This window comes from Carassius auratus, chromosome 49 (genome assembly GCF_003368295.1).
Source record: "Carassius auratus strain Wakin chromosome 49, ASM336829v1, whole genome shotgun sequence".
Classification (NCBI taxonomy): domain Eukaryota; kingdom Metazoa; phylum Chordata; class Actinopteri; order Cypriniformes; family Cyprinidae; genus Carassius; species Carassius auratus.
In genome coordinates, this window is record NC_039291.1 from 469,152 (window position 1) to 493,901 (window position 24,750).

Sequence of the window (24,750 nt, forward strand, 5' to 3'; positions counted from 1 at the left end):
CGTGTTAAACTGAAATAATTATTAATTTCTAAAATAATATTTATCATGCAAGCAGAGAGATGTCATGACAAACGTTTAGTGATCATTTGAACACGACTGAATCCATTCAATGCACACATTCTCATTACGCAGAAAACTTTGAGCGAGTCTTAATGTTAATGAACTTCACTAAACAGATGTGTGTGTTCCGCGCAAACCAGCAAAAGGTAAATATGCAAAAATATATGCAAACATGTAGGACAAGTAGACGATTATTAGCCTACTCTTGAGAGAGAACTGGTTTGGTTTTTGAGAGACTGAGACACGCAGCGCGGCTGTTTGATTGGTGAGCGGGCTGTGCTTATTCCATTCATTCGTATCATGGTAGCCTAAGCTTTCAATATTTGCCTTTTAAATATATACAAATAATATAACGTGTAGCTATGATGTATTATTATAGGTAAAATTACTCTTGCACTGATTTCTGAGAGATGCACAGAGAGGCGACAACAATGCCGTGTTTGATTTGCACTCTTTTCACTCATAAAGTTTACATTCATTCACTTCTGGCGCTGATGCCCTGGCTCACCTGTTATCTAGCAAACACCAGACTGTGTCAGCTTCAGCTTCAGCCGAGTATTCGGGCAGAATTATTCCTTGAGCGTTATTCGTTTTTTAAGCCATTATTATCCGTGCCATTCCGAATAAGGTATTTGGCTTCAGGCACAACCCTAATTATTACATTACATATTTTATTTTTACATGCAACATAGATAAGGTCATATAGTAACAGCTCCACGCAATATTGTAATTCTAAAATTCACGTCGTACTTGCAAACACTTTGTGTGAATTATGGTTAATGCATGCTGGAGTAGTCGATTGTTTCCGACAGAGCTCGACTAGTCTATGCAAGCACAAGCACAGTATGACAAAAATTTCGCTGTATTTATGTGCGCATGCCCAGTAGAGCCAAACGTATCCATTCTAGCCTTGCTGCACGCATTTGTCATATCCCGAGCTTTGCGTGTGTCTGTGCACTGTGCCAATTAGGCATAGTCATATACATTTTTGACCACAGATATAATGTCAACAAAAAATAAAGTACATAAAAATTATTTGACCTTACAGTTCCAAACTTTGTTTGTTTATCCAAGTTTAGCTCCCAGGGTCAGACTGGGGGTAAAACCAGTACTCATTAGCAAGGCCCCAAAGGAAGAGAGGGCCCTTGAAAAGTATGAATCTAAAATATATTTTTTTTTCCTGGATATTTTCATGGGTGGGGGCCATGGGGGCCCATCAGGACTGCCTATGCATAGGGCCCAGGATCTTGTTTAACGCCCCTGTTAGCTTTAACCCAAATTATACACACTTGAACCTAATCAAGCTCTTACTAGACACACTAATCTTCCAGGTGTTTTAAGGCCAGTTGGAGCTAAACTTTTCAGGACATTGGCCATCCAGGATGTAGTTTGGAGACCCCTGTCCTACAGAGTTGTTACTTTGCACATGCTTTTTGATCATTACAAATAATAATGTAAAATGATTTTCTTAGAATAGGAGATATGCTTTCTCTCGCATCACAAACATTATCAGTAGTTAAGTATGTGGTCTTGAAGAGGACCCTTTTTTCTTTCATTTGGACTCGGTCTTGGACTTGGACTCGAAACTTTTGGACTTGGACTTGACTTGGACTCGAACCTCTTTGGACTCGGTCTTGACTCGGTCTCGACTAGTCCTGGACTTGGACTTGACTTGGACTCGACAAAGCCGGACTTGACTACAGCTCTATCAACAGGAAACAAAAGATCAAATCTAGTACTTTAACTAATAATAAAGTGCCATGAATTCATCCGTAAGGCATTGCGGTCCTCCTCCTCAGTCCACAATTTGGTTATATATTTCTGCATAGACTGTCTAGGAAAAGTTCAAATATGTTCATATGAATGTTGAGTATGGAGTAATATGAGTATTTACAATGGACCCACCTGCCTTGGACTTATTTGCAGTATAAACAGTTCTTCCATCTACAAAGTTAGATAGTTAGTATGACTGATAAATTACTTAGATACTGTTCCTTGTTGTAGAAGTAATAAACACAGCTAGCGGTTAGCATCTCTCTAGAGTGCATTAGCATGATGCCACTGGGTTATTTGTTGCTAATTGCACCTTTTCTCATATTCTCAGATTTCCTGCTAAAAAAGACTTAACCTTCATGAAAAATAATAATAATAATAATAATAATAATAATAATAATAAAAATAATAATTAACCATGTATTATGATTTATGGCCCCAAATGCTTAAATGTAAGAATATCATATAATCAGATTTGAAGAAAATTTAGACTGTGTGAAGAACACTAGATGGAGGAAGAGGATTATTTTAATCTTTACAGTTCATACCACTTAAAATAATGTTTCATTAAAAGTCCAATATGTTAAGATCATATCACCTTTCTTTCCAGCTTAACATGGTTTTGTTTGTTGCTTTTACTAAAAAAACCAAAATATATTAGTCAGCTCATAAATGTCGAGAATACATCAAATAAAGTGCAATCAGTTCGGACATTGCACAGTGCTCATTCAATAAATGCACAGCTAAACAGATGCGTTTTGAGTCTGCATTTAAATGTTTTTTGCTGATCTCTTCTGGAAACTGGTTCCAATTGTGGCCGACATAACTAAAGGCAGATTTCCCTTGTTTTGTGTGAACCATTTGCGTTTATAACTGACTCAATCCCAATGATCTGATGGGTCTGTTAGGTTTACATCCAGTGAGCATATCTTCTATGTATTTGGGTCCTACGCCATTGAGTGATTTATGAACTAGTAAAGTACTTTAAGTACTTTATTATCTTTACTACTAGTATTTAAAATCAATCCTAAATATAACTGGAAGGCAGCCAGTGTAAGGACCTGAGGACTCAATCAGAATCAGAAACATAATTAACTTTATTTGCCAGGTGTGCACAAACACACAATAAATTTGTTGTGGGGTTTTATTTAAGGTGATCCTGGTACATACATACATGCATACATGCACATCTGACATGAGAACAAAAAATAAAAATAGATTTAGCAAGACTTAGCAATAAATAATGTGTATGGATCTGGAACAGTAGACTGATTTGTCTACAGATTTGTGCATTTTTACTCTATATAGAACTGTATAAATAATAGAGATATGCATATGTATTTACATCATACTTGAAAAGGGCAATAATTAAAGATGTAGAATGATTTACGGAAATTATTTACAGAACACAGGTAATGATTTATATGTTAGCTGTTTAAGCTGAAGATTGCAAGGGGGAAAAATGTTTTTATGTCTAGATGTTCTAGTACCAAGAGATCTGTAGCATCTGCCTGAGCGGAGAAGATTACAGACAAAGAACTACAGCACCCGGACTCTGTTCTAATAATTCTCGGGGGCTTTAATAAAACAAATCTCTCCCATGAACTGCAGAAATACAGACAGCACATCACATGTCCCACCAGAGAAACTAATATATTGGATCACTGTTACACCACCATAAAGAATGCATATCACTCTTTTCCACCGGCAGCTTTGGGGCACTCTGATCACTGTTTGGTTCACTGTATACAGACCTACAGGCGAAAACTGATCTAAGCTAAATCTGTATAAAGGACTGTAAAAAGATGGACTAATGAAGCAAAGCAGGATTTATAAGCTTGTTTTGACCTCACTGATTGTAGTGTTTTTGAAGCTGCTGCCACCAATCTGGATGAGCTCACAGAGACTGTAACATCATATATCAGTTTCTGTGAAGATATGTGCATTCCTACCAGGACTTATTTAACCCCCCCCCCACACACACACACACACCTGCAATTAATTTGCACAAACAGGTGGTGTGTCAGGTCTTTCGGGAGCAGAAAAGGAAAAAAGCACCAGGCCCAGAATTTGTTACATCAGTCTATCTGAAATCCTGTGCTGAACAGCTGGCCCCCATCTTCACAAAGATCTTAAATAGATAACTGAAGCTGCGTGAAGTCCCTTCATGCTTCAAAAGCTCCACCATAATCCCCATCCCAAAGAAACCCCAAATTACAGGACTAAATGACTACAGGCCCATGGTTCTAACATCTGTGGCCATGAAAAACTAGTGCTGGCCCACCTGAAGGACATTACTGGACCCTTATTGGATCCTCTTCAGTTTGCCTACAGAGCACACAGGTCTGAGAACGATACAGTAAACACGAGACTGCATTATGTTCTGCAACATCTAGACAGACCAGGGACTTATGTGAGGATCCTGTTTGTGGATTTCAGCTCAGCCTTTAACACTTTCATCCCAAACCTTCTCCTGCCCAAACTAACTCAGCTCTCCATGCCCACCTCCATCTGTCAGTGGATCAACATCTTCCTGAAAGATAGGCAGCAGCTAGTGAGTCTGGGAAAATACACATCCAGCACTCATACGATTAACAGTGGAGCTCCTCAGGGTTGTGTTCTCTCCCCACTATTATTTTCCTTCTTTACCAGCAACTGCACATCTAAAGACCCCTCTGACAAGCTCCTGAAGTCTTCTGACAGCACCACACTCATCTGCCTCATTCAAGATGGGGACAAGTCTGCTTACAGACAGGAGGTTAAGGAGCTGGCTGTCTGTGTAGTCTTAACAACATAGAACTGAACATGCTCAAAATTGTGGAGATAGGAGATACCCCCCAAATGTGGGACCTAAAGTGGGACATTCACATAGACTCCATTGTTAAAAAGGCCCAGCAGAGGTTGTACTTCCTTCACCAGCTGAGGAAGTTCAACCTGCCAAAGGAGCTGCTGAAACAGTTCCACTCTGCCACCATTGAATCCATCCTCTGCACTTAACTCTCTGGTTCAGCTTATCTACCAAATCTGATCTTAGAAGACTACAGACAATAGTCCAGACTGCTGAGCAAATCACTGGTACAACCCTCCCTTCTCTCCAAGAACTGTACTCATCCAGAGTGAGCAAAAGGGCCAGTAAAATAACTCTGGACCCTTCACATCCAGCAACACTCTCTCTTTGAACTTTTGCCATCTGGTCAACACTACAGAGATCTGAGCACTAGAACGGCCAGACACAGGAACAGTTTCTTCCCTCATGCAATCCATCTCATGAACATTCAATAATCGTGGAACACACACTATTTATACGCTTGTACACTTATTTATTTTACACACATACTTAGTCTACATTTCAATTTGCACATAATATAACCTGTAAATGTAATTGTCTGTTGTTTTTTTATCTGTACATACTAGGGGTGTCCCCGACTAAGGATTTTCATAGTCAAATCGGAATTTTCGAATCTTGCCGATATTTGACTGATAGTCTAATCATATGCTTGGGGGCGGGGCAAAATAGATAAACAAGGGTCAAATCAGACATTAGACTAACATAATTACTGATGTTAACACACAGGGAAAATATGCAACGAACACCTGGCAGATATAAACGAGGTAAATAATGTTTTATGTTTTGATGAACAGATAGCTAACAATTAACGTCGGTGAAACCATTACGATTAACAATTTTTTATTACTTCATCGTGCTGCGTGCAATGAAGATGACCAGTAGAGTGACACATTTGATAGTTTGACATTTGAAGTTTTTAATCAATGGGATTCAACTCAAAATTTCATATAGAATACGCTTAAAATAAAATTTCATATCATTTTAGTATAATGGTCTTCTCATTATAATAGTATGTAGGGCTGCATGATGTGTCGTTTAAGCATCGATATCGCGATGTACGAATCCACGATAGTCACATCGCAGGATGTGCTGTGTAGGCTGTCATAGTTGATCCGTTATTCATTAACCGTATGGGCTCCCCGGCCCTTGACGAATGTGATTTGCGGATTAATTGCACAGCTTAACCATCATAGAGTGAAAGTTTAATGAGAGAGAGAGAGAGCACGCTAAAGAGAGAGCAAGAGAGAGAGCATGCGTGAGAGAGTGAGAGACAGAGAGTGCGACAGAGAGAGAGAGAGAGAGAGACAGAGAGAGAGACAGAGAGAGAGACAGAGAGAGAGCGAGCAAGACCTGGCCGTACGCTCACCGTCTTCAAACAACACGAGCGCTGTCTTGCTCTCTCTCCCTCATGCATATTAATCAATTGACACAATGGTGTCGATGTTTAAATAATTTAAAATGAGAATGTAAGTGTGCTCAGCCCATTTTTGTTTGTAAGAAAAAATTTGATTAGATTTTATATCGCAATATATATCACAGAAAAATATCGCAATGTCATTTTTTCCCAATATCGTGCAGCCCTAATAGTATGTACTATATATAACAGTCCCAGTCATAGTTATTAATACTTATCTTAGAGCCAGGATAAGTTTCCAACGGGACATTAGGGACTGTAACATCCTTTGTTTGTCTGAAACGTGGCTCACGCCCTTGGTCCCGGACGCTGCTGTAACGCCGTCTGAAAACTTCTCTGTTTTACGGATGGACAGGACAGCCGAGGCCGGCAAATTCAAAGGCGGAGGAGTTTGTTTCATGATTAACAAGAAATGGTGTGACCCCAGGAATATCTCCACTCTGTCGCGCTCCTGCTCGCCTCATCTGGAACATTTATCCATTATTTGCCGCCCATTCTATCTGCCTCGGGAGTTTTCATCGATCATCATAACTGCTGTTTACATCCCTCCACAATCAGACACTGGCTTGGCTTTGTCTGAGCTTCACGATGCGCTCAGCAGCAACATCAACAAACATCCTGAAGCTGCTATTATCATCACTGGGGACTTTAACAAAGCTAAACTCAGGAAAGTAATGCCTAATTTTTATCAACATGTATCCTGTCCAACCAGAGGACCGAATACACTGGATCATTGCTACACTCAGTTTAAGAATGCCTACAAAGCACGCTCACTACCGGCTTTCGGCAAATCGGACCATGCCGCCATTTTCCTCACACCGGAATATAAACAACTGCTCGTTCAAGATCCCCCGGTGAAGAGGGTGGTGACGCGATGGTCCGACCAATCAGAAGCAACGTTACAGGCGGCTCTTGATGACGTAGACAGGGACATGTTTCGCGCAAGTTCATCTGACGTCAGCGAGTTCACGGATGTAGCGTTAAGCTTTGTAAACACGCTAGCCGAACAAGCTACGGATACAATAAATATAAGGACATTCTCAAATCAGAAACCATGGGTGGACAGATCAATCCGTGCAGCAGTAAACAAACGCACTGCTGCTTACAACGCCGGTCTTCTATCGGGAAACATGAGCGAGTACAAAGCATCGTGCTATGCTCTCTTCGCGCAGTAAGAGCCGCCAAACACAGACACAGGGAACGCATAGAGTCACATTTCCAGCTAAATGACTCCTGACGCATGTGGCAAGGACTAAGGACCATCTGTGACTTTGGAAATAAATCCTCTGCAGAGGCGAGAGCAGATCCGTCGCTGGCTGACGAGCTAAACACTTTCTACGGCCGCTTCGAAAGCAATCGAAGCAGTGCGAGTATGCCGATCAGCGCGTCAGGAAGCAGCAGTCAGAGCAGCGATCATCATGCGATCACCGTGTCAGAGGACGAGGTTCGGAGGGCACTAAAGAGAGTGAATGTAAGGAAAGCAGCTGGACCTGATGGGATTTCTGGCCGTGTTCTGCGGTCCTGCGCTGATCAGCTCGCTGGTTTGTTTACATCCATTTTTAACGAGTCTCTTGCTACATCGGTGGTTCCCACCTCACTCAAAAAATCGGTCATCATCCCTGTGCCTAAAAACAATAAACCCTCTTGTCTGAATGACTATCGTCCAGTTGCCCTCACATCAATAGTCATGAAGGTCTTTGAGGGACTGGTTAAAAACGTCATCTGCTCCTCCATCCCGGATACTTTGGACCCTCTTCAGTTTGCTTATCGCCCAAACAGATCCACAGATGATGCCATCTCTCACATCCTGCACTCTTCTCTCACACACATCAACAGCAATAACAGGAACTATGTAAGGCTGCTATTTATTGACTATAGCTCAGCTTTTAATACTATAGTCCCCATAAAGCTAGCTTCCAAACTCATTGACCTCGGACTGAATTCTTCACTCTGCGACTGGATCCTTGATTTCCTCACCGGCAGAACTCAAGTGGTGAAACTAGGCCAGCACACCTCCAGCTCCATCACCCTGAACGTAGGAGCCCCGCAGGGCTGTGTCCTGAGTCCCCTGCTCTACTCTCTTTACACATATGACTGCGTGTCTTCGCACAGCTCCACATCCATTATCAAATTTGCTGATGATACTGTGGTTCTGGGCCTCATTCACAATAATAATGAGACCGCATACTTGGATGAGATAGAGAAATTGACATCATGGTGCCAGGACAACTGTCTCTCTCTGAATGTGAGCAAAACTAAAGAACTGATTGTGGACTTCAGGAAGAGACAGCAGCAGCCCTACACTCCTCTTATGATCAGCGGGACCCCTGTGGAGAGGGTGAGCAGCTTCAAGTACCTTGGTGTAAACATCTCTGAGGACCTCACTTGGACTACTCACATTCAAACACAGGTTAATAAAGCCAGGCAAAGACTGTACCATCTGCGACAGCTGAGGAAATTCAGGGTCTCACCAGCAATCCTGAAAACTTTCTATTCTGGGGCTATAGAAAGCGTATTGACTCAGTGTATGTCAGTGTGGTATGGGAACAGCTCCAGTCAAGACTGCAAAGCCCTGCAGAGAGTTGTGCGCTTAGCTGAGCGCATTTCAGGGTCTGCTCTCCCCTCTCTGCAGGACATCTACCTCAAACGCTGCAGAAGTAGAGCTGCAAAAATCATCAAAGACTCCACCCACCCCAGTAATCATATTTTCACTTTGCTGCCATCTGGTAAGCGCTTCCGTAGCCTGATGGCAAAAACTGAGAGACTCAGGAGGAGTTTCTTCCCCCAGGCCATCAAGCTCTTAAACTCTAAACCAGCTTCTTAACATCCTCATGCCTCCACTTAATGTTCACTTTATCTTTTTACTATATTCTCTACCTCACATAGACACACTGACAGTGTCGCCCTGTTTTGCACATTTGCTTCTTGTACATTCCTGGGTATCTTAATATTTAAGACTACAGTAAAATGCATATATGCACATTGTACATCCCTGTACATCTTAATATTTAAGACTACAGTTTACACTCATGCACATTATTTTGCGTTCTATATTTAATTCTACAATATACATTTTTTTATATTTTATTCTTATATTTTTATTGTTTACTTTTATTTCATTCTTACATAGCTTTATTTATGTATATTTTCATCTGTGTTGTTTTCTTTAATAATTGCACTGTCCATGGAGCGGACCTGACTCACATTTCACTGCTGGTTATATATGCTATATATAATTTTGTATGTGACGAATAAAAATCTTGAATCTTGAATCTTGAATCTTAATATCCCACACTGTGTGCTGAAGAGATATCACCATAGTACTTACCTACAATGAAGCACTTGACTCAAAACCAAATGCATCTTATATCAGGTAAATATTATATCCACAATAGATATACACCGGCTGAAATGTGTTGAAATCACTTGTACCCTACCTGTTTGAAAAAATCCAGTCTCTGCCTGTATCAGTTTGAGTCTTGTTAAAGTTTTAAATACCTGCCACCAAGATGCTCCTCTGTTGGTCACGGATTATGGAAAGTGAAACATAAATATTTAGGGGTGGTTACACATAGATACTTACATTCTTACAAGATTCTTATTTTCACATTCTTACAGCTTCATCATAATAGGCGGTATATTAACTTATTGGGAGAAAACCGGTAGTTCTATGTGAAATCAGACATTTGAGCTCCCCCATATAGTCAAAATGGCATAATCAATAACGTCCTGCGAATATTCAACTGTTAGATTGGTAGTCAAATCAGGCTCCTCGAATTCGTCGGCTATAAATTTGTCAATTTGTATATTTTTATTCCTTATTTACATGTTCTATTATTTATTTATTTTTTACTGTCATTCTGTTAAACTGTGGTAGCTTCGGTCACATAAACAAATTTCTAGTATGTGTAAACATGCCTGGCAATAAAAGCTTATTCTATTCTAATATAATCTATTAAAGACAAAATTTTGGTAAAAGTTGACATTGAAATTTGAAGTGTCCATTTTTATTATTGCAGTTAAATCTGGACACAGAGAAAGTATTTTGCTACTCATATTAGCTACAGCATGATCAGTCACACGAAAGTCATCATAATAAATATTGGCTCATGTAACCAGGGCAATATTTTAAAATATATAATTGAGTTTTTACATAGCATGAACAGAGATGGTCTGTGGTCAAGTTGTGTATCTTCCTTCTGTTTGAAAATAATCTGCATCGCAATCAGCTGCTGGTAAATTGAAATTCAAGTAGCTGCATTGGCATGGTAAAAAAGGCTTTTTAAAAAGCACTGACAGCGCTTCAAACCAATAGTGCTGAACACATTTTAGAGGCTAAAATATGCAAATCAGTCTGATCGCTCTGATCCAATGACCAAAAAGCTCTCTGTTCCAAAAGTCAAACAATCTTTATAGAATAATTTTATGAACAAATGTAGAAATTTTAAAATGTAGAAATGTTTTTAATAAAAATCAAGCCATGTCATCTTAAATTCCAGTGAAATAAAAATATCCAGCAGCTGGGAAAATATCACAATTTGTGTTCTGAAGATTAACAAAGGTCTTATGGGTTTGAAACTATATGAGGGTGAATAATTAATGGATTTTTGGATTAATTATTTCTTTAAAAAAAAAATATAAGAAAATATATATTTTTTTATATATTTTTTTTTAAACGGAACAGAGTGCCTAATGTGCATTTAACCCTCTGGTGCTGTTTACCTGACCGTCAAAAATTTAATTTTTAAATGTATTTATTTATGTATGTATTTATTTACTGATTTATTCATTCATTTAATTAAAATGAATATACTATATTTTAGTTTGATCATTTTATACATATATTTTGTATTTTTAGGGGATTTATATTATATTTATGGAACAGGTATGATCCATTTATTACCATTTATTAATCTTGTTAAAGAAGTCACTTCACACTACAAATTAGTTAGATTTGAAAAAAGTTTATTATTGTGAAAAATGCACAAAAATACAAATACAAATTGTATATGAAATATATGTTTTACTCTAAAACTGCAAGAAAATCAAAGCCATATATCTAATCAGGATGTGTTCTGAATTTGAGACTGCTAAAAAAATAATAATAAAAATAATAGCTTTCAGTAAAATTTTGTTTCAGATTTTTTCCAATGCAACCTTTTAAGCTTTTCAAATCATGTCCATTAATACCTTTTTATTTTTTTCTTTCTTTATTTAATTCTTTCATTCTTTCTTTCTTTCTTTAACATCCAATTACATCCATAAATCTTCTCTGACAGGTATTGTTTCTTTGAGTTAAATTCTTCCTGACAGTTGACTGAAAACTCACAGCAGTAAGGACTGTCTTTGTGCTGATTCTGATAGCAAATTCATCTCTCCATAGGCATGGTGTGGTGTGATGTGAAACGTCTGTGGTATGAAGGATTGGAGGACTTCCTGGAAGAGTCGCGGAACCAGCTGAGTTTTGTCATGAACTCGCTTTATTTGGCCACTTTTGCCCTAAAAGTGGTGGCTCACAGCAAGGTATAATCCCTATCCAGAATTTCATTCTGAGGCCTTTTCCAATTAATTTGAAAGGACTACTTTACTCTAGAATGAAAATTCTTGTTGAGGTATGTATGTAGAAATTACATAATTTAGCATTTCCTTTGTTCTTCTTCAGTTTAAAAATGTTGGGGAAGAGGCAAGGAAAAACTGGGATGCATTTCATCCCCTCTTGGTTGCTGAAGGTCTTTTTGCATTCGCCAATGTTCTGAGCTATCTCCGTCTCTTCTTCATGTACACCACCAGCTCCATCTTGGGGCCTTTACAGGTAATCACAACATCCTTTGTCTGCATTTCTTATCAATTCACTGCCACTACCAATGGAGTGTTTGCACTGAAGCTTTTTCTTCTGTTACATAATGCCCAGTCTGTCTGTCATTTATATCTCACCAGTGCTGCAAATGTCTGTTTCATTTCTCTCAGTTCTTCTTTTAGAATTCTGTGTTTTTGGATCAGTTCTTGGATTTTTTTCACAGGGGTTTCATCTCCAATTTATAGGGATTTATTGCTGGAAATGTCCTATTTATAGTGTGGAAGTGAATCTCATGAAGTCACATCCACCACCTGCCAATGCAGGTACTTTCTTCTTCCGGAAGGTTTTTATTTATTTATTATTATTTTTTGCAATAATGCCATTGAAAAGGCTCATTTTGGGTTTCCTAAATAACCTTTCATTGATCAGTTCTTAAAAGAACCATTTTTTTTTTCTTAATGTGAATGTGAAGGACATTTATATGAAAAAGAACCCTTTTTTACTATAAAGTACCTTTTCTCCACTGGAAAGGTCCTGTGGATGTTAAAGTTTCTTTGTGGAAGCATAGATGCCAATAAAGAAACCTCATTTTGCCTCCAGGCACTGTGGTGGGTGACCTGTAGTGCGTCTTGTATTGGCATTTGATAATTCTATTATTTATTTGTTCAGATGTTCAGTATAGCTCTGCCTTGTTTGAACCCATGACTTTGGCACTGCTAATGCCATGCACTTCTAGTCGAGCTGCAGGATGGTAAATTATTTTGTTTTGAGTCATCCTGTGCAACCGGCTTCAGCAGCTCTCTGTCTTTGGCAGGAATCTTTCTGCAGTAGTTTCAGAGAGGTTGCATAATACAGCAATGCTTTTCTCCAGTATTTGTCATGAGTTAGACCATGTCAGTCCTGAGTGCATGTGTCTGTAGTTCTTTGCTTTTTTTACACATGCTCTTAGGCTGACTTGGTGCTGCTGTATGGAAAAGTAATTATCTCAAGAAGTGTGGTCGGAATGATGCATAAACACACACACACACACACATACACTCAATTGACACACTCTCCATGCAAATTATTTAGAGGAAAGTGCCTTGTATTACTGGTTTTATGTAAATGCATGGAATAACCCACATGCTTTAATGCTTTCTTTTTTAATCCTTCTAACATACAAACATTTGATGTGCAGATACACGAATGACAAGGAACACAGCAGATTTTTTACTGGGAAGCCAGAATAACAAATAGTCAGACGTTTGTTCCCTGCTGCTTCATTGTTTGGATAAGCGTGTCCAGTAAATCTCCCCAAGTAAAGATAGCAAGTGGAAAACAGTTACTTCACCTCTAGATACATGTCTGAGGAATTTTACTTTTATTTTTTTCTTTGTGAGGGCAAGAGTTGAGTTGTCATACTGAATGTTTAAATTTTAATTCAAGGAGTAATATGTTGGATGTATGACTACAGTAATTGTCTGAATTAGAGTGATTAGTATTGAGTAACCCTGATTTGCATGCCTGCTGTCCAGTATGTGATGGTCTGGTGTCTTGCCCGACCCTGCCTTGATAGGCACCGGCGCCAGGGGGGGTCTTTGGGGGACTCAAGACCCTGCCAAAAAACGCCTTGACCCCCCATTTGATATATATATATATATATATATGGGATAAAGATTTAAAAAATGTTTCTCTTCAAACTATGCAGAACAATAATAATTAATAATTTATTTGTACACTGAACCGAGAACCATTTCTGTCGGATGCGTCTGATTCGAGAACCGAGGAGCTGATGATAATGCGCATGCGTGATTCAGCGTGAAGCAAAATGACACACAGTGCTTTCGAACTGAACTGATTCATTTGGTGATTGATTCTGAACTGATTCTGTATTATTGTTATGAGCCCAGGTAAACCGAAGGCTTTAATCAAGGGCAATCATCGCCAATGATGTCATTACGTCGAGCGCAAAAGAACCAGTGAACCGTTTTTTTTCAACTGGTTTATTGAATCGAACTGTCCGAAAGAACCAGTTCGCCGAAAAGAACAGAGCTTCCCATCACTACTGGTGATCCTAAAACCGAGAGAAGGGTCTGGATGCAGACTTGCACTTGCACTCTCAGACTTGCATTCTCAGACACTTGTGGCAATCGTGCATGTTGCCAATGGAGAAAAGAAGTTGTGGTGTTGATTAAACGATTAAAAACAAATGAGTTGGCCTACTACTATAACATACAGGGACCTGCAAGAAAAAGACAAGACTGACAAATCCATGGCCACATAAAACCATAATATGAACGCAATGTCTTTCGCTATTGATTGATGATTAATTAAAAACAAAGTAGTTGATATGCGGTGTTGTTTTTGTTGTTTAGTAGCAGTAATATGCAGTTATTATCTGTGTCCACTGTATTTTTTGTTTGTTTTTCATGAGACCCCCCTTGAAATGACAAGGACCCCCCATTGCCCCCCCCCCCCAATCAAAATTGTCTTTTGAATAAATTCAATGCACAAGTCAAGTCACCTTTATTTATATAGTGCTTTAAACAAAAAAAGATTGTGTCAAAAGCAACTTAACAACATTAATTAGGAAAACCGTCTGTCAATAATGCAAAATGAAAGTTAAAGGCAGTTCATCATTGAATTCATTGATGTCATCATTCAGCTCAGTTCAGTTTAAATAGTGTCTTTGCAATCAAGTCAACGGTATCGCTGTAAATGAAGTGTCCCCAACTAAGCAAGCCAGAGGCGACAGCAGCAAGGAAACGAAACTCCATCGGTGATGGAATGGAGAAAAAACCTTGGGAGAAACCAGGTTCAGTTGGGGGGCCAGTTCTCCTCTGAACAGATGAAACCAGCAGTTCAATTCCAAGCTGCAACAAAGTCAGACTGAAGTAGTTAAAGTCTTTGGTTATTTTAATTGTGATGATTTTGGCTCACTTTTAACAATAATCCACCAATTCAATATCTCAACAAGTTAGACTACATCATAAGACCAAAAAAAAACAAACAAAAAAACATTTTTTAGTGATTTGATGGCCTTCTGGAAAGCATGTTCTTTTACTTTACATGTACTGTACTCAGTACTTGATTGGGGCTCCTTTTGCTTTAATTACTGCCTCAATTCCACATGGCATGGAGGTGATCAGTTTGTGGCACAGCTGATGTGGTATGGAAGTCCAGCTCATCTGCATTTTTTGGTCTCTTGTTTCTCATTTTCCTCTTGACAAGAAGTTCAGGTCTGGTGAGTTTGCTGGCCAGTCAAGCACACCAACACCATGATCATTTAACCAACTTATGGTGCTTTTGGCAGTGTGGGCAGTTGTCAAATTCTGCTGGAAAATGAAATCAGCATCTTGAAAAAGCTGGTCAGCAGAAGAAAGCATGAAATGCTCCAAAAAATCTTTGTAAACGGGTACAGTGACTTTGGTTTTCAAAAAACACAATGGACCAACACCAGCAGATGACATTGCACCCCAAATCATCACAGACTGTGGAAACTTAACCCTGGACTTCAAGCAACTTGGGCTATGAGATTCTCCACCCTTCCTCCAGACTCTAGGACCTTAGTTTCCAAATGAAATACAAAACTTGCTCTCATTTAAAATTCTGTTTTAACATGCTTTGATACAGCACTCTGTGAACAGCCAGCTTCTTTGGCAATTAATGTTTGTGGCTTACCCTCCTTGTGAAGGGTGTCAATGATTGTCTTATGGACTACTGTAAGATCAGCAGTCTTCCCCATGATTGTGTAGCCTAGTGAACTGAACTGAGAGACCATTTAGAAGGCTCAGGAAACCTTTGCGGGTGTGTTGAGTTGATTAGCTGATTGGCGTGTCACCATATTCTAATTTGTTGAGAGTGAATTGGTGGGTTTTTGTTAAATGTGAGCCAAATTCATCACAATTAAAAAAACCAAAGGCTGAATCTACTGTGTTTATTGAATTTATTTAATACACAAGTTTCACAATTTCAGTTGAATTGCTGAAATAAATTAACTTTTCCACAACATTCTAATTTATTGAGATGCACCTTTATATATATATATATATATATATATATATATATATATATATATATATATATATATATATATATATATATATATATATATGGATAGATAGATAGATAGATAGATAGATAGATAGATAGATAGATAGAAGAACGCGAGAGCGATAAGAGAGCAAATGGATCCAATGCATTCGAATACCTCTCACGGTACTTAGATTTCATACAGCGATCATTCTGTGCAGCTCTGCTTCAAATATCAATAACTGCTCTCCCTCTGTCATAACTACATATAAAATATTGATACGAGCTGTGACTGTTTCCTACACATACAGGTTATTTTTCAGCAACAGGAAACCGGGACGTCTGGTCACCCTAGTGTGTGTGTGTGTGTGTGTGTTCTTCTATATGGTTTATGGGGACACAAATATCTATAATGACATATTACAACGTAAACATGGTTTATGAGGAGACTTCCTGTGCCCCCGTAAACCAAATGGCTTAAAAAAAAAAACTAAACTGTGTTTAATTTAAATTTTTAATTGTATGGGGATAGAATATACAGTTTGTACAGTATAGAAAACCGTTATGTCTGTGGAGAGTCCCCGTAAACTACATAAGCGCACGTGTGTGTGTGTGTGAGAGAGAGAGAGAGAGAGAGAATTAAAAGTCATGGTACACGCTGCTAGAAACATCATAAAGCACTTGCTGTTCCTGCCAGAGTTCAGCTAATTTATCCTCTTGGTCAATATAGTCCACATTCGCCATGGTGCTGCCGTCTACGTCTTTCTTCTTCTGTGGTTTGCCAAGTTCGTGATTGGTCAACTTTAAATAGATCAACAAATCGGCTTCTTCAACCGCACATGTCACAAATTCAAACCGATAGCTCACAGACTTTTTAGACATGTTTAAAAATGATCAGGTCGGGAAGTGCTTGCAAGGCACTCTGCTTGGCTTGTAATTCCTCGCTCATGATATGAGCTGTGACCATACAAGCACATTTCCACACTATTGAAAATAATTACATGCGAACCCTTACGACAGCAAAAATCCCACCGTGTATGCCCGCCTTAAAGCTGCAGTAGGTAACTTTTGTAAATATATATTTTTTACATATTTTTTAAACCTGTCTTTATATCCTGACAGTAGAATATGAGACAGATAATCTGTGAAAAAATCAAGCTCCTCTGGCTCCTCCCAGTGGTCCTATTGCCATTTGCAGGAATACCATCGCTCCCGCTAAGAAAAGAACCAATCAGAGCTGTGGTCCGTAACTTTGTTTGTGTTCAAAATGTAGAAAAATGTATATAATAAGCGAGTACACCATGAATCCATTTTCCAAACCGTGTTTTTGGCTTGTCCTGAATCACTAGGGTACACCTATAATAAGTGTTTATATTCGGACTATTTTAGATTGCTTCAGCGATACCGCGGCGGAGTAACCCAGTACCTTTGTGATTCTTCATAGACATAAACAGAGAGAAGTAGTTCCGGCTACGATGTTCTTCCGCAAGACGCAAGCAGTTCTGTTTATTAACCGCTAGAGCGTCAAAAGTTACCAGCTTTAAGCAGGGAGGGGAACAGAGCAGTTTACAGTGCTTGACATCGTAGTTACATCGTAATTTTACATTTGCAAAGATGTCAGTCAGAAATAAACAATACTTAAATACAATAATGATATAAAATTATATATTTAAAACAGATTGTCTGGAAATCACGAATTGATTTACATATTTTTATTATTACTTATGAAACTTACATAATCCAATTCATGAACTTTATAAACAGTGAAACTTTCCAGTGCCGTTATATAAAATATCAGCACTCTTAAAGCAGTCAGATGTGGACTGAAAGTGATTTCTAACTTTAAATAGAATACTCAACAAAAAATAATAATAGGCCTAACAGTAATTCTTTGAGTTGTATTTAAGGTTGGATTTTTGACTTCATATCAGAGACATAAGTTTAAAATTGCTATTGCAAATACCACGGTTCAAAAAAAGTTGAAAGATATTAGATGTGGAAAATGATGTGGAAAAAGAGTGACAAGAAAATGAATTAAATTAATGGGGGTATAAAAAAATTAAATAATAATATTAATAATAAATAAAACAAAATCCTGGTTATGTCTCAAAGTAAACACACAGTACAAAAAATTGTGGTTCACTGGTCAGACTTGACTCAAGTAATTCATCTTGTCCCTTACCTCAACCCACACTGGAAAGGCCAGTGGAATCTAAACACAGATAAAGCCAGGAACATTAAAAAAGTTAGTCTACTGTATGTGTTTAGTATACTAGGTTAGGTTCGCCTAATGCAGCTATTTGGAAATGTTCTCCTTTCATTACCCCCAAACGGCATATATATATATATATATATATATATATATATATATATATATATATATTCTTAAGCCATGCAATAATCATACTTAATTAGATTTAAGTACACTAAACTGTTTTCAGACAAAAAAAAAAAAAAAAAAGCAGAGTATTTATCTTCATTTTTTAAATGTATTCATTGGAATTTTAAATTTACTGTGTGTTTTTATATGGACTCCAAAAAGATGAGCCAAAACTAATAAACCAAATAAAACATATTTTCAGTGCTGCCAGGTTTCTCTCTTCTCTAAACAGGAATGAGTCAAAATGATTTTCTGTGGTAATCCACAGAATGCATGCATGATGTCAGTTCATCTTAAGTTGTATTTAACTTGGAATGTTTCTTATTATGAACCTTTCTACAGATCTCTATGGTATCTCCATATGTAACTTGGAAGGGATGGTGTATTTGTCATTGCAGATCTCCATGGGCCAGATGCTACAAGAGTTTGGGAAGTTTCTTGGCTTATTCCTGCTCGTACTCATCTCTTTCACCATTGGCCTGACACAACTGTATGGAAAAGACAAGGACCTCTCCAGCACCAAAAATATAACCAAGGACTGTGAGGGCATCTTCTGTCGAGAGCAGAGCAGCGACACCTTTCACACGTACTTTGTATTTTATCTCATTTACACTAATCAGAGAATTTAAAGATATATTTTTTTTCTCTCTTTTACTCTAAGACTCGTGTTGTCTTTCCTAAAAGGTGCAAAAATAAAAGTCAAAGGGGTCATATCATGCATTTTTCTTTCAAAATTAGTTTTTGCATCTTTGTTCCAGTAAACTTTTTTCTTGGATTCGGCAGGAAGTTTTGAGTTTTGAGTTCTTCCTCATGATATGACTCATTTGGAATTTATTTTTGACAGAAAGCAGTTTTTAGTTTTCTGTGACATAGACCCTGTCCTAAGTGCCTTCACCACATGCGTATGTCCGTTAAGTCCATGAGACCATAGGGTGTCCCATTTGTCATTTTAGCTTTCAGTAGGGTGCTTGTGAGTGCCCCCATTGCAGCTGCTGTGCATCTGGGTCGCTGAGCCCACACAGAGTAGACTAACTTTTGCCCGACATTCAAAGCAGCTTTACATCATGAAAGTGTGGACTCAGAGGAAGACCATGATAGTTTACGGTCCGATTTGGGACGGGGCCATGAATCATTGTTCCAAAGATGCAAGGTTCCACACTGACTATGAAAACAATGTGAGGTGTCTGTTTTGATCAAATCGTTTCCCTTAATCATTTATTTTCATCTTTCTCCAGGTTTATGGGGACATGCTACGCGCTCTTCTGGTACATTTTTTCCCTGGCACATGTGGCTCTGTTTGTTACAAGGATCAGCTACACAGATGAGCTGCGGCCGTTTGTTGGTGCGCTTATCGTCGGTACCTACAACATTGTTGTGGTCATTGTTCTCACTAAACTCCTGGTGGCCATGCTGCATAAGAGCTTCAGACAGATTGCTGTGAGTGACCCTCGAGATGATTTGATTCCAAAAACTATAGGTGCTTTCTCAACATGACATATGATTATACCATAATTGTGTTGTTGTTTCTGACAGGAAAAATGTATAAACTAAAGTTCTATTCACCAGTGTTAACATAACATAAACACTCTGGGTTCTTGAAACATGATGGGGCAGCAGAGAGTTTAATGTGGTCTAATTGGTTGTTTTGAGGAGGTCTGTCCATTAGCAGTCCCGTTTATTTCAACAACCTTTGAGCTGGCACATACACTGGAAGACATTTTCGTTTATGGACACTCAGTTCTGGACAAAGGCACTTGAAAAAGCATACATTCCATGCGATCAGTCATTCATGACTAAAATAAGTGGGATTACTAATGGTTAGCAATCTTCAGATATTTTACTCTTTATATCAAGAAGATGTGTATGAGTACATATACATGTAGTTACTTGTACTGTATATCTGGAAACATGTATTAGGCCCCTAGCAACAGGTAGTGAAGGCATCATTGTTGTACCTTAATGATTTTATCTGCTTGCAGAACCATGAAGATAAGGAGTGGAAGTTTGCCAGGGCCAAGCTGTGGCTCAGCTACTTTGATGATAAGTGCACACTGCCTCCACCTTTCAACATCCTCCCCTCGCCCAAGACTGTGTGCTACCTGGTCATCAGCCTGAGCAAATGGATCTGTTCACACACTTCCACAGGCAAGGTCAAGAGACAGAATAGCCTCAAGGTATGTAAGATTTATTTAAACGTAGACCTGGGAAATTCTACCTACTGCACTGTATAGTCATAGTTTGCATTTAGCAATATATGGATAATTGATCAATTTGACAAACAAGATCAAATTCTATCCTTTCAGCATGGTGCTGTAGCTGGCGCAGGCCATGTGATTGTGAAAGAAATGTTCCATTACTAGGGAGTTTTTGTTTGTCTACGAGAACAAAGGGTGTCCATACATTCGACTGTCCATGTGCAAAATAAAAACAAGAAAAATAATTGCTCAGTTTCAATCTTTCTTGAGCAGGAACAAGATAGAGCACAGAGTTTATGATGAGGTGTCCAATCCTGTTCCAGGAGGGCCACCTTCCTGCACAGAACTGCATACACCAGGGGTGCCAATCCTGCTCTCGGAAGGCTTTAAAGGGGGGGTGAAATGCTCGTTTTCACCCAATATCCTGTTAATCTTGAGTATCTATAGAGTAGTACTGCATCCCTTCATAACTCCAAAAAGTCTTTAGTTTTATTATATTCATAAGAGAAAGATAGTCTGTACCGATTTTTCCCGGAAAAACACGACCGGCTGGAGGCGTGACGTGTGGGCGGAGCTAAAGAATCATGAGCGCCAGTAGGCTTTTGCGTTGAGAGGATGTGGAAGCTGTGACATTACTGTGAGGGAAAACCCATCATCCAAAACAAACCGTGGCTTAGAGTCAGATTCAGCCGTTTATTTATGATCCAGAATCAGATCCAGAGGCTGAAACTGAACGAGAGCAGCAGCAGCAACGACTCGCTCCGAGCGGGGCTCGAACCCGGGTCTCTGGCATGGAAGGGGAGGCACTAACAAGGAGGCAGAGATATTTTAAGCAGTTTTACTCACTGCCTGCGGTTCCAACACACGATCGTGACCCTTTTTCGTTGGGATTGTTTCATCCTTAAGAAATAAACGATACACAAATGTAAAACAAGCATTTTCAAAATGCAGGGAACAAACACAAACACTTGCACAACTCCGTTGATGCTCTGTAAAAATAAACTCCATCCACTGGTCCCTTAATACTGTTTTTTCTTTGGTAATCTGTGCAGGGTTGTCTTGCCCTGGCAACCAAAAACACACTCCTTTTGTGACATTTCGCGACGCTCTTGCTCTGATCAGTGAAGTCTGTTGTGCTCTCTCTGCTCTGTTATACGGGAGCGCGCGCTCTTCCGGCAGACGTGCCCTCAGGACCCATATAAGGAAATTCCGCTCCATCTAACGTCACACAGAGCCATACTCGAAAAAAACTTTACGAAACTTGTGACAAACCGGAAGGAGTATTTTTGGAACAGAAATACTGCTTTAAACGTACAACTTAATTTTTGAAACTTTGTCCATGTTTAGCATGGGAATCCAACTCTTTAACGGTGTAAACAACTCAGTATGCATGAAATAGCATTTCACCCCCCCCTTTAACTTCAGCTGTAATTTAAACACAACTGAACCGGGTAGTCAAGGTCTTTAGGAATGGGGATGGGTATTGTTTACATTTTCATCGATACCAATACCGATACCGATACCAATACTGATACGTAGCAAATAAAACATTTTACAAACAAGGCTTTAGAGCACACGCAAATAGTGTACTTTTGTGATTGCAAATAAGTGCAGTGTCTTGTGAGTGTAACTTTACCGCTGAATTGACATTTGATGTTAATGTGTCTTGCGCATTGCATTTGGAGCTGGAGCTGTGAGATATACAGTAGCATAATAAAGCACATTGCCTGAGGTATGTTGTGTTCTGTTAGTAAATGTTTAATTGCATATATTCCATCTGACAGTGGTGTTGCTTAGTTTTGTAACTAGAGCCCACACTTTCAAACGTTTCACTCTTGCCTCGATGACTGATTGCAAACAAGCACATGCGCTGGAAATCACACTCACGTCGAGCAAACATCGGCCACATTATTCAGTGAAGGAACATGACAAGCAAACAATGCGAGTATCGATAACAGTATTGTTTGTCCTGAAGCTTATCAGTACTCCGGTATCGATTCAAGTACGTACCAGTCCGTACCGTACCGTTTTTCGGTACCCATCCCTATTTAGGAGTGCTTTAAAACTTCCAGGCAGGTTTATTTAAAATTTGACAGAAAGTTGGCCCTCAAAGAGCAGGACTGGTCACTTCTGGTATCGTGTTTATTTTTGGACTATTTGCATAGTAGTGTAATCAATGTGAAGCTATGTTACAGTTAATTTTTCATTTCTGTGGAAAAAAATGGGGCTGCTTTGCGATTTTGCGGTTTTCCTGAGCATTGGTTGAAAACTGTGTCTTGGATCACATGACCATTTTGATGGAAAAAAGGGTGACTTTGGCAGTCTTCTAAAAGAGGAGAGCTCTACACATGTTATCCCTTATAGTCAACTTGCCAGTGACCCTTCTAAATCTTTGTTTCCAGGAATGGAGAAACCTGAAGCAGAAAAGAGATGAGAACTACCAGAAGATTATATGCTGTCTTGTTCACCGTTACCTGACCTCCACAAGGCAGAAGATGCAAAGCACAGACCAGGCCACGGTAGAGAACCTCAATGATCTGCGGCAAGACCTCTCCAAGTTTCGCAATGAAATGAGGGACCTTTTGGGCTTCCGCACTTCCAAATATGCCATGTTTTACCCCAGAAGCTAAGCCCATGTGAATTTAGTATAACTGTCCCAGCATGCTCAGCAATGCTCTTCTCCTTATTTTTTTTATTTTTTTTGGAAGATGAAAAAGTCCTGGGACTCTACTGGAATAGTTATTATGCTCGGTTTATTCTACACCAAAGCCTACAGTACATAACCATAACTTATGTAATATTATTGCGTCCTACCTGTTTTCTAAAAGTGTAATTCTTTTCAAATAAATAACATTTACGATGAAATGTTTTATACTGAACTTGGATACCTTATTTTTTCCGTGGGTATTGTGGTATATTTCAGCATGATTTCAAAGGTGTGCTACTAAGGTTTATTGCCTTTTAGACATCAGGAACAAAGATCCTCCTAGCTTTCTTCGCCATGTCTTACAAATTTTGCTCCTGCTGCCATTTTGATGCTCAACACAACAGTCAGAAGAGAAGTAGGAACCAAGAGAGCCCAACCAGGAGTGTGCCATGTACTTCAACAGTCCTCTGCCTCCTCTGGAAAGTGCGATGAAGGAAAGTTGGGATATTCATGGCACATATGAAGACATCACTCATCCATGTGTGGATTTTTTTTTTATTCCACGGCCCTGCTCATCTGCCTGGCTCATGAAGAAGTAGTTCAAACCTAGCGACACAATACAGAATAAAACCTGAATGCAGCGACGGAACGGCCGAGACATTCAGAGAGGGCTTTGGATCAGCTTTTATCTGGGGCCTCAGTCGCACTATTCACTCCATATGTTTATATGCCTTATAAACATATGACAGAGATTTTGTCATAAAACACACTTTGACAGTGGGTCAGGCTGTTAACTTCACTGTTGCCAAGCACTGTATAATGAGCTGCTTAATGTTGACCTAAAAATTACAATTTTACCATTATTTTCTCACTCTCATGTTGGTCCGAACTTAAAAGCTATTATTTTTACTATGAAGACAAAGTTAAAAATGTAATAATTGATGGAACAGAACTGTTTACTAAAATGCAATCTGTTCCTTATTATGTAATTTTTTAAACTATTTTCCCTGCAGTGTTATTGTGTGTATATATATATATATATATATATATATATATATATATATATATATATATATATATATATATATATATATATTGTTTTAATATTTATATTATAAAATTGTGTTTTTGTCAAATTAGTAGATAGCTTCCATCAAAACCTCCAAAGCTGGCGCAGTCTTACACCATTTCCTGGCTTGATATTTAGTTCGGTAATGTTAAACAGTTTTAATTTGTATGATGTTTAATTTTTAATTATCACCTTTCTTATGCATCTGCATAATTGTTTCTTCTTCTTCTTCACCTGTGTTTTGATCCGGAGATGTTGTACCCCTTCAGAAGATGTGTAATAGTGCCCCCTATCATATAACAATGAAAACATGGGAAGCTTGAAAATTCCTTCAATGGCAGGGAAAGAGTTAAATTAACACCATACTATTGATTGCACCTTTAAGAGCAACTAGCTGCTTGAAGTTTGTAAGTTTTTTCATAACCGAAATATAGCAAGGCAATCTTTATTTGTAGAACCTTTGTTTTTGTAATCTTAATTAAACAGCGCTCACAGCTGAGTTAACAGAAAACCTGTTGGAAGCTATTTCAGTCTGTGGTAACTGACATCATGCTAC

The 24,750-nt window shown here is 38.7% G+C and overlaps 1 protein-coding gene across 1 annotated transcript in view; it reads left to right on the forward strand.

Moving 5' to 3' along the window:
- Positions 1-23,672, forward strand: part of LOC113065985 (short transient receptor potential channel 1-like) — a 45,405-nt gene extending 21,733 nt beyond the window's left edge. The window contains exons 8-13 of the mRNA XM_026237518.1: positions 11,479-11,618; positions 11,758-11,907; positions 18,682-18,869; positions 19,519-19,720; positions 20,263-20,457; positions 22,881-23,672. Of these exons, the coding sequence (XP_026093303.1) occupies positions 11,479-11,618; positions 11,758-11,907; positions 18,682-18,869; positions 19,519-19,720; positions 20,263-20,457; positions 22,881-23,108 (1,103 nt within the window). The 3' untranslated portion in view covers positions 23,109-23,672. The remainder of the gene's footprint in view (positions 1-11,478; positions 11,619-11,757; positions 11,908-18,681; positions 18,870-19,518; positions 19,721-20,262; positions 20,458-22,880) is intronic.
- The last annotated feature ends 1,078 nt before the right edge of the window (positions 23,673-24,750 follow it).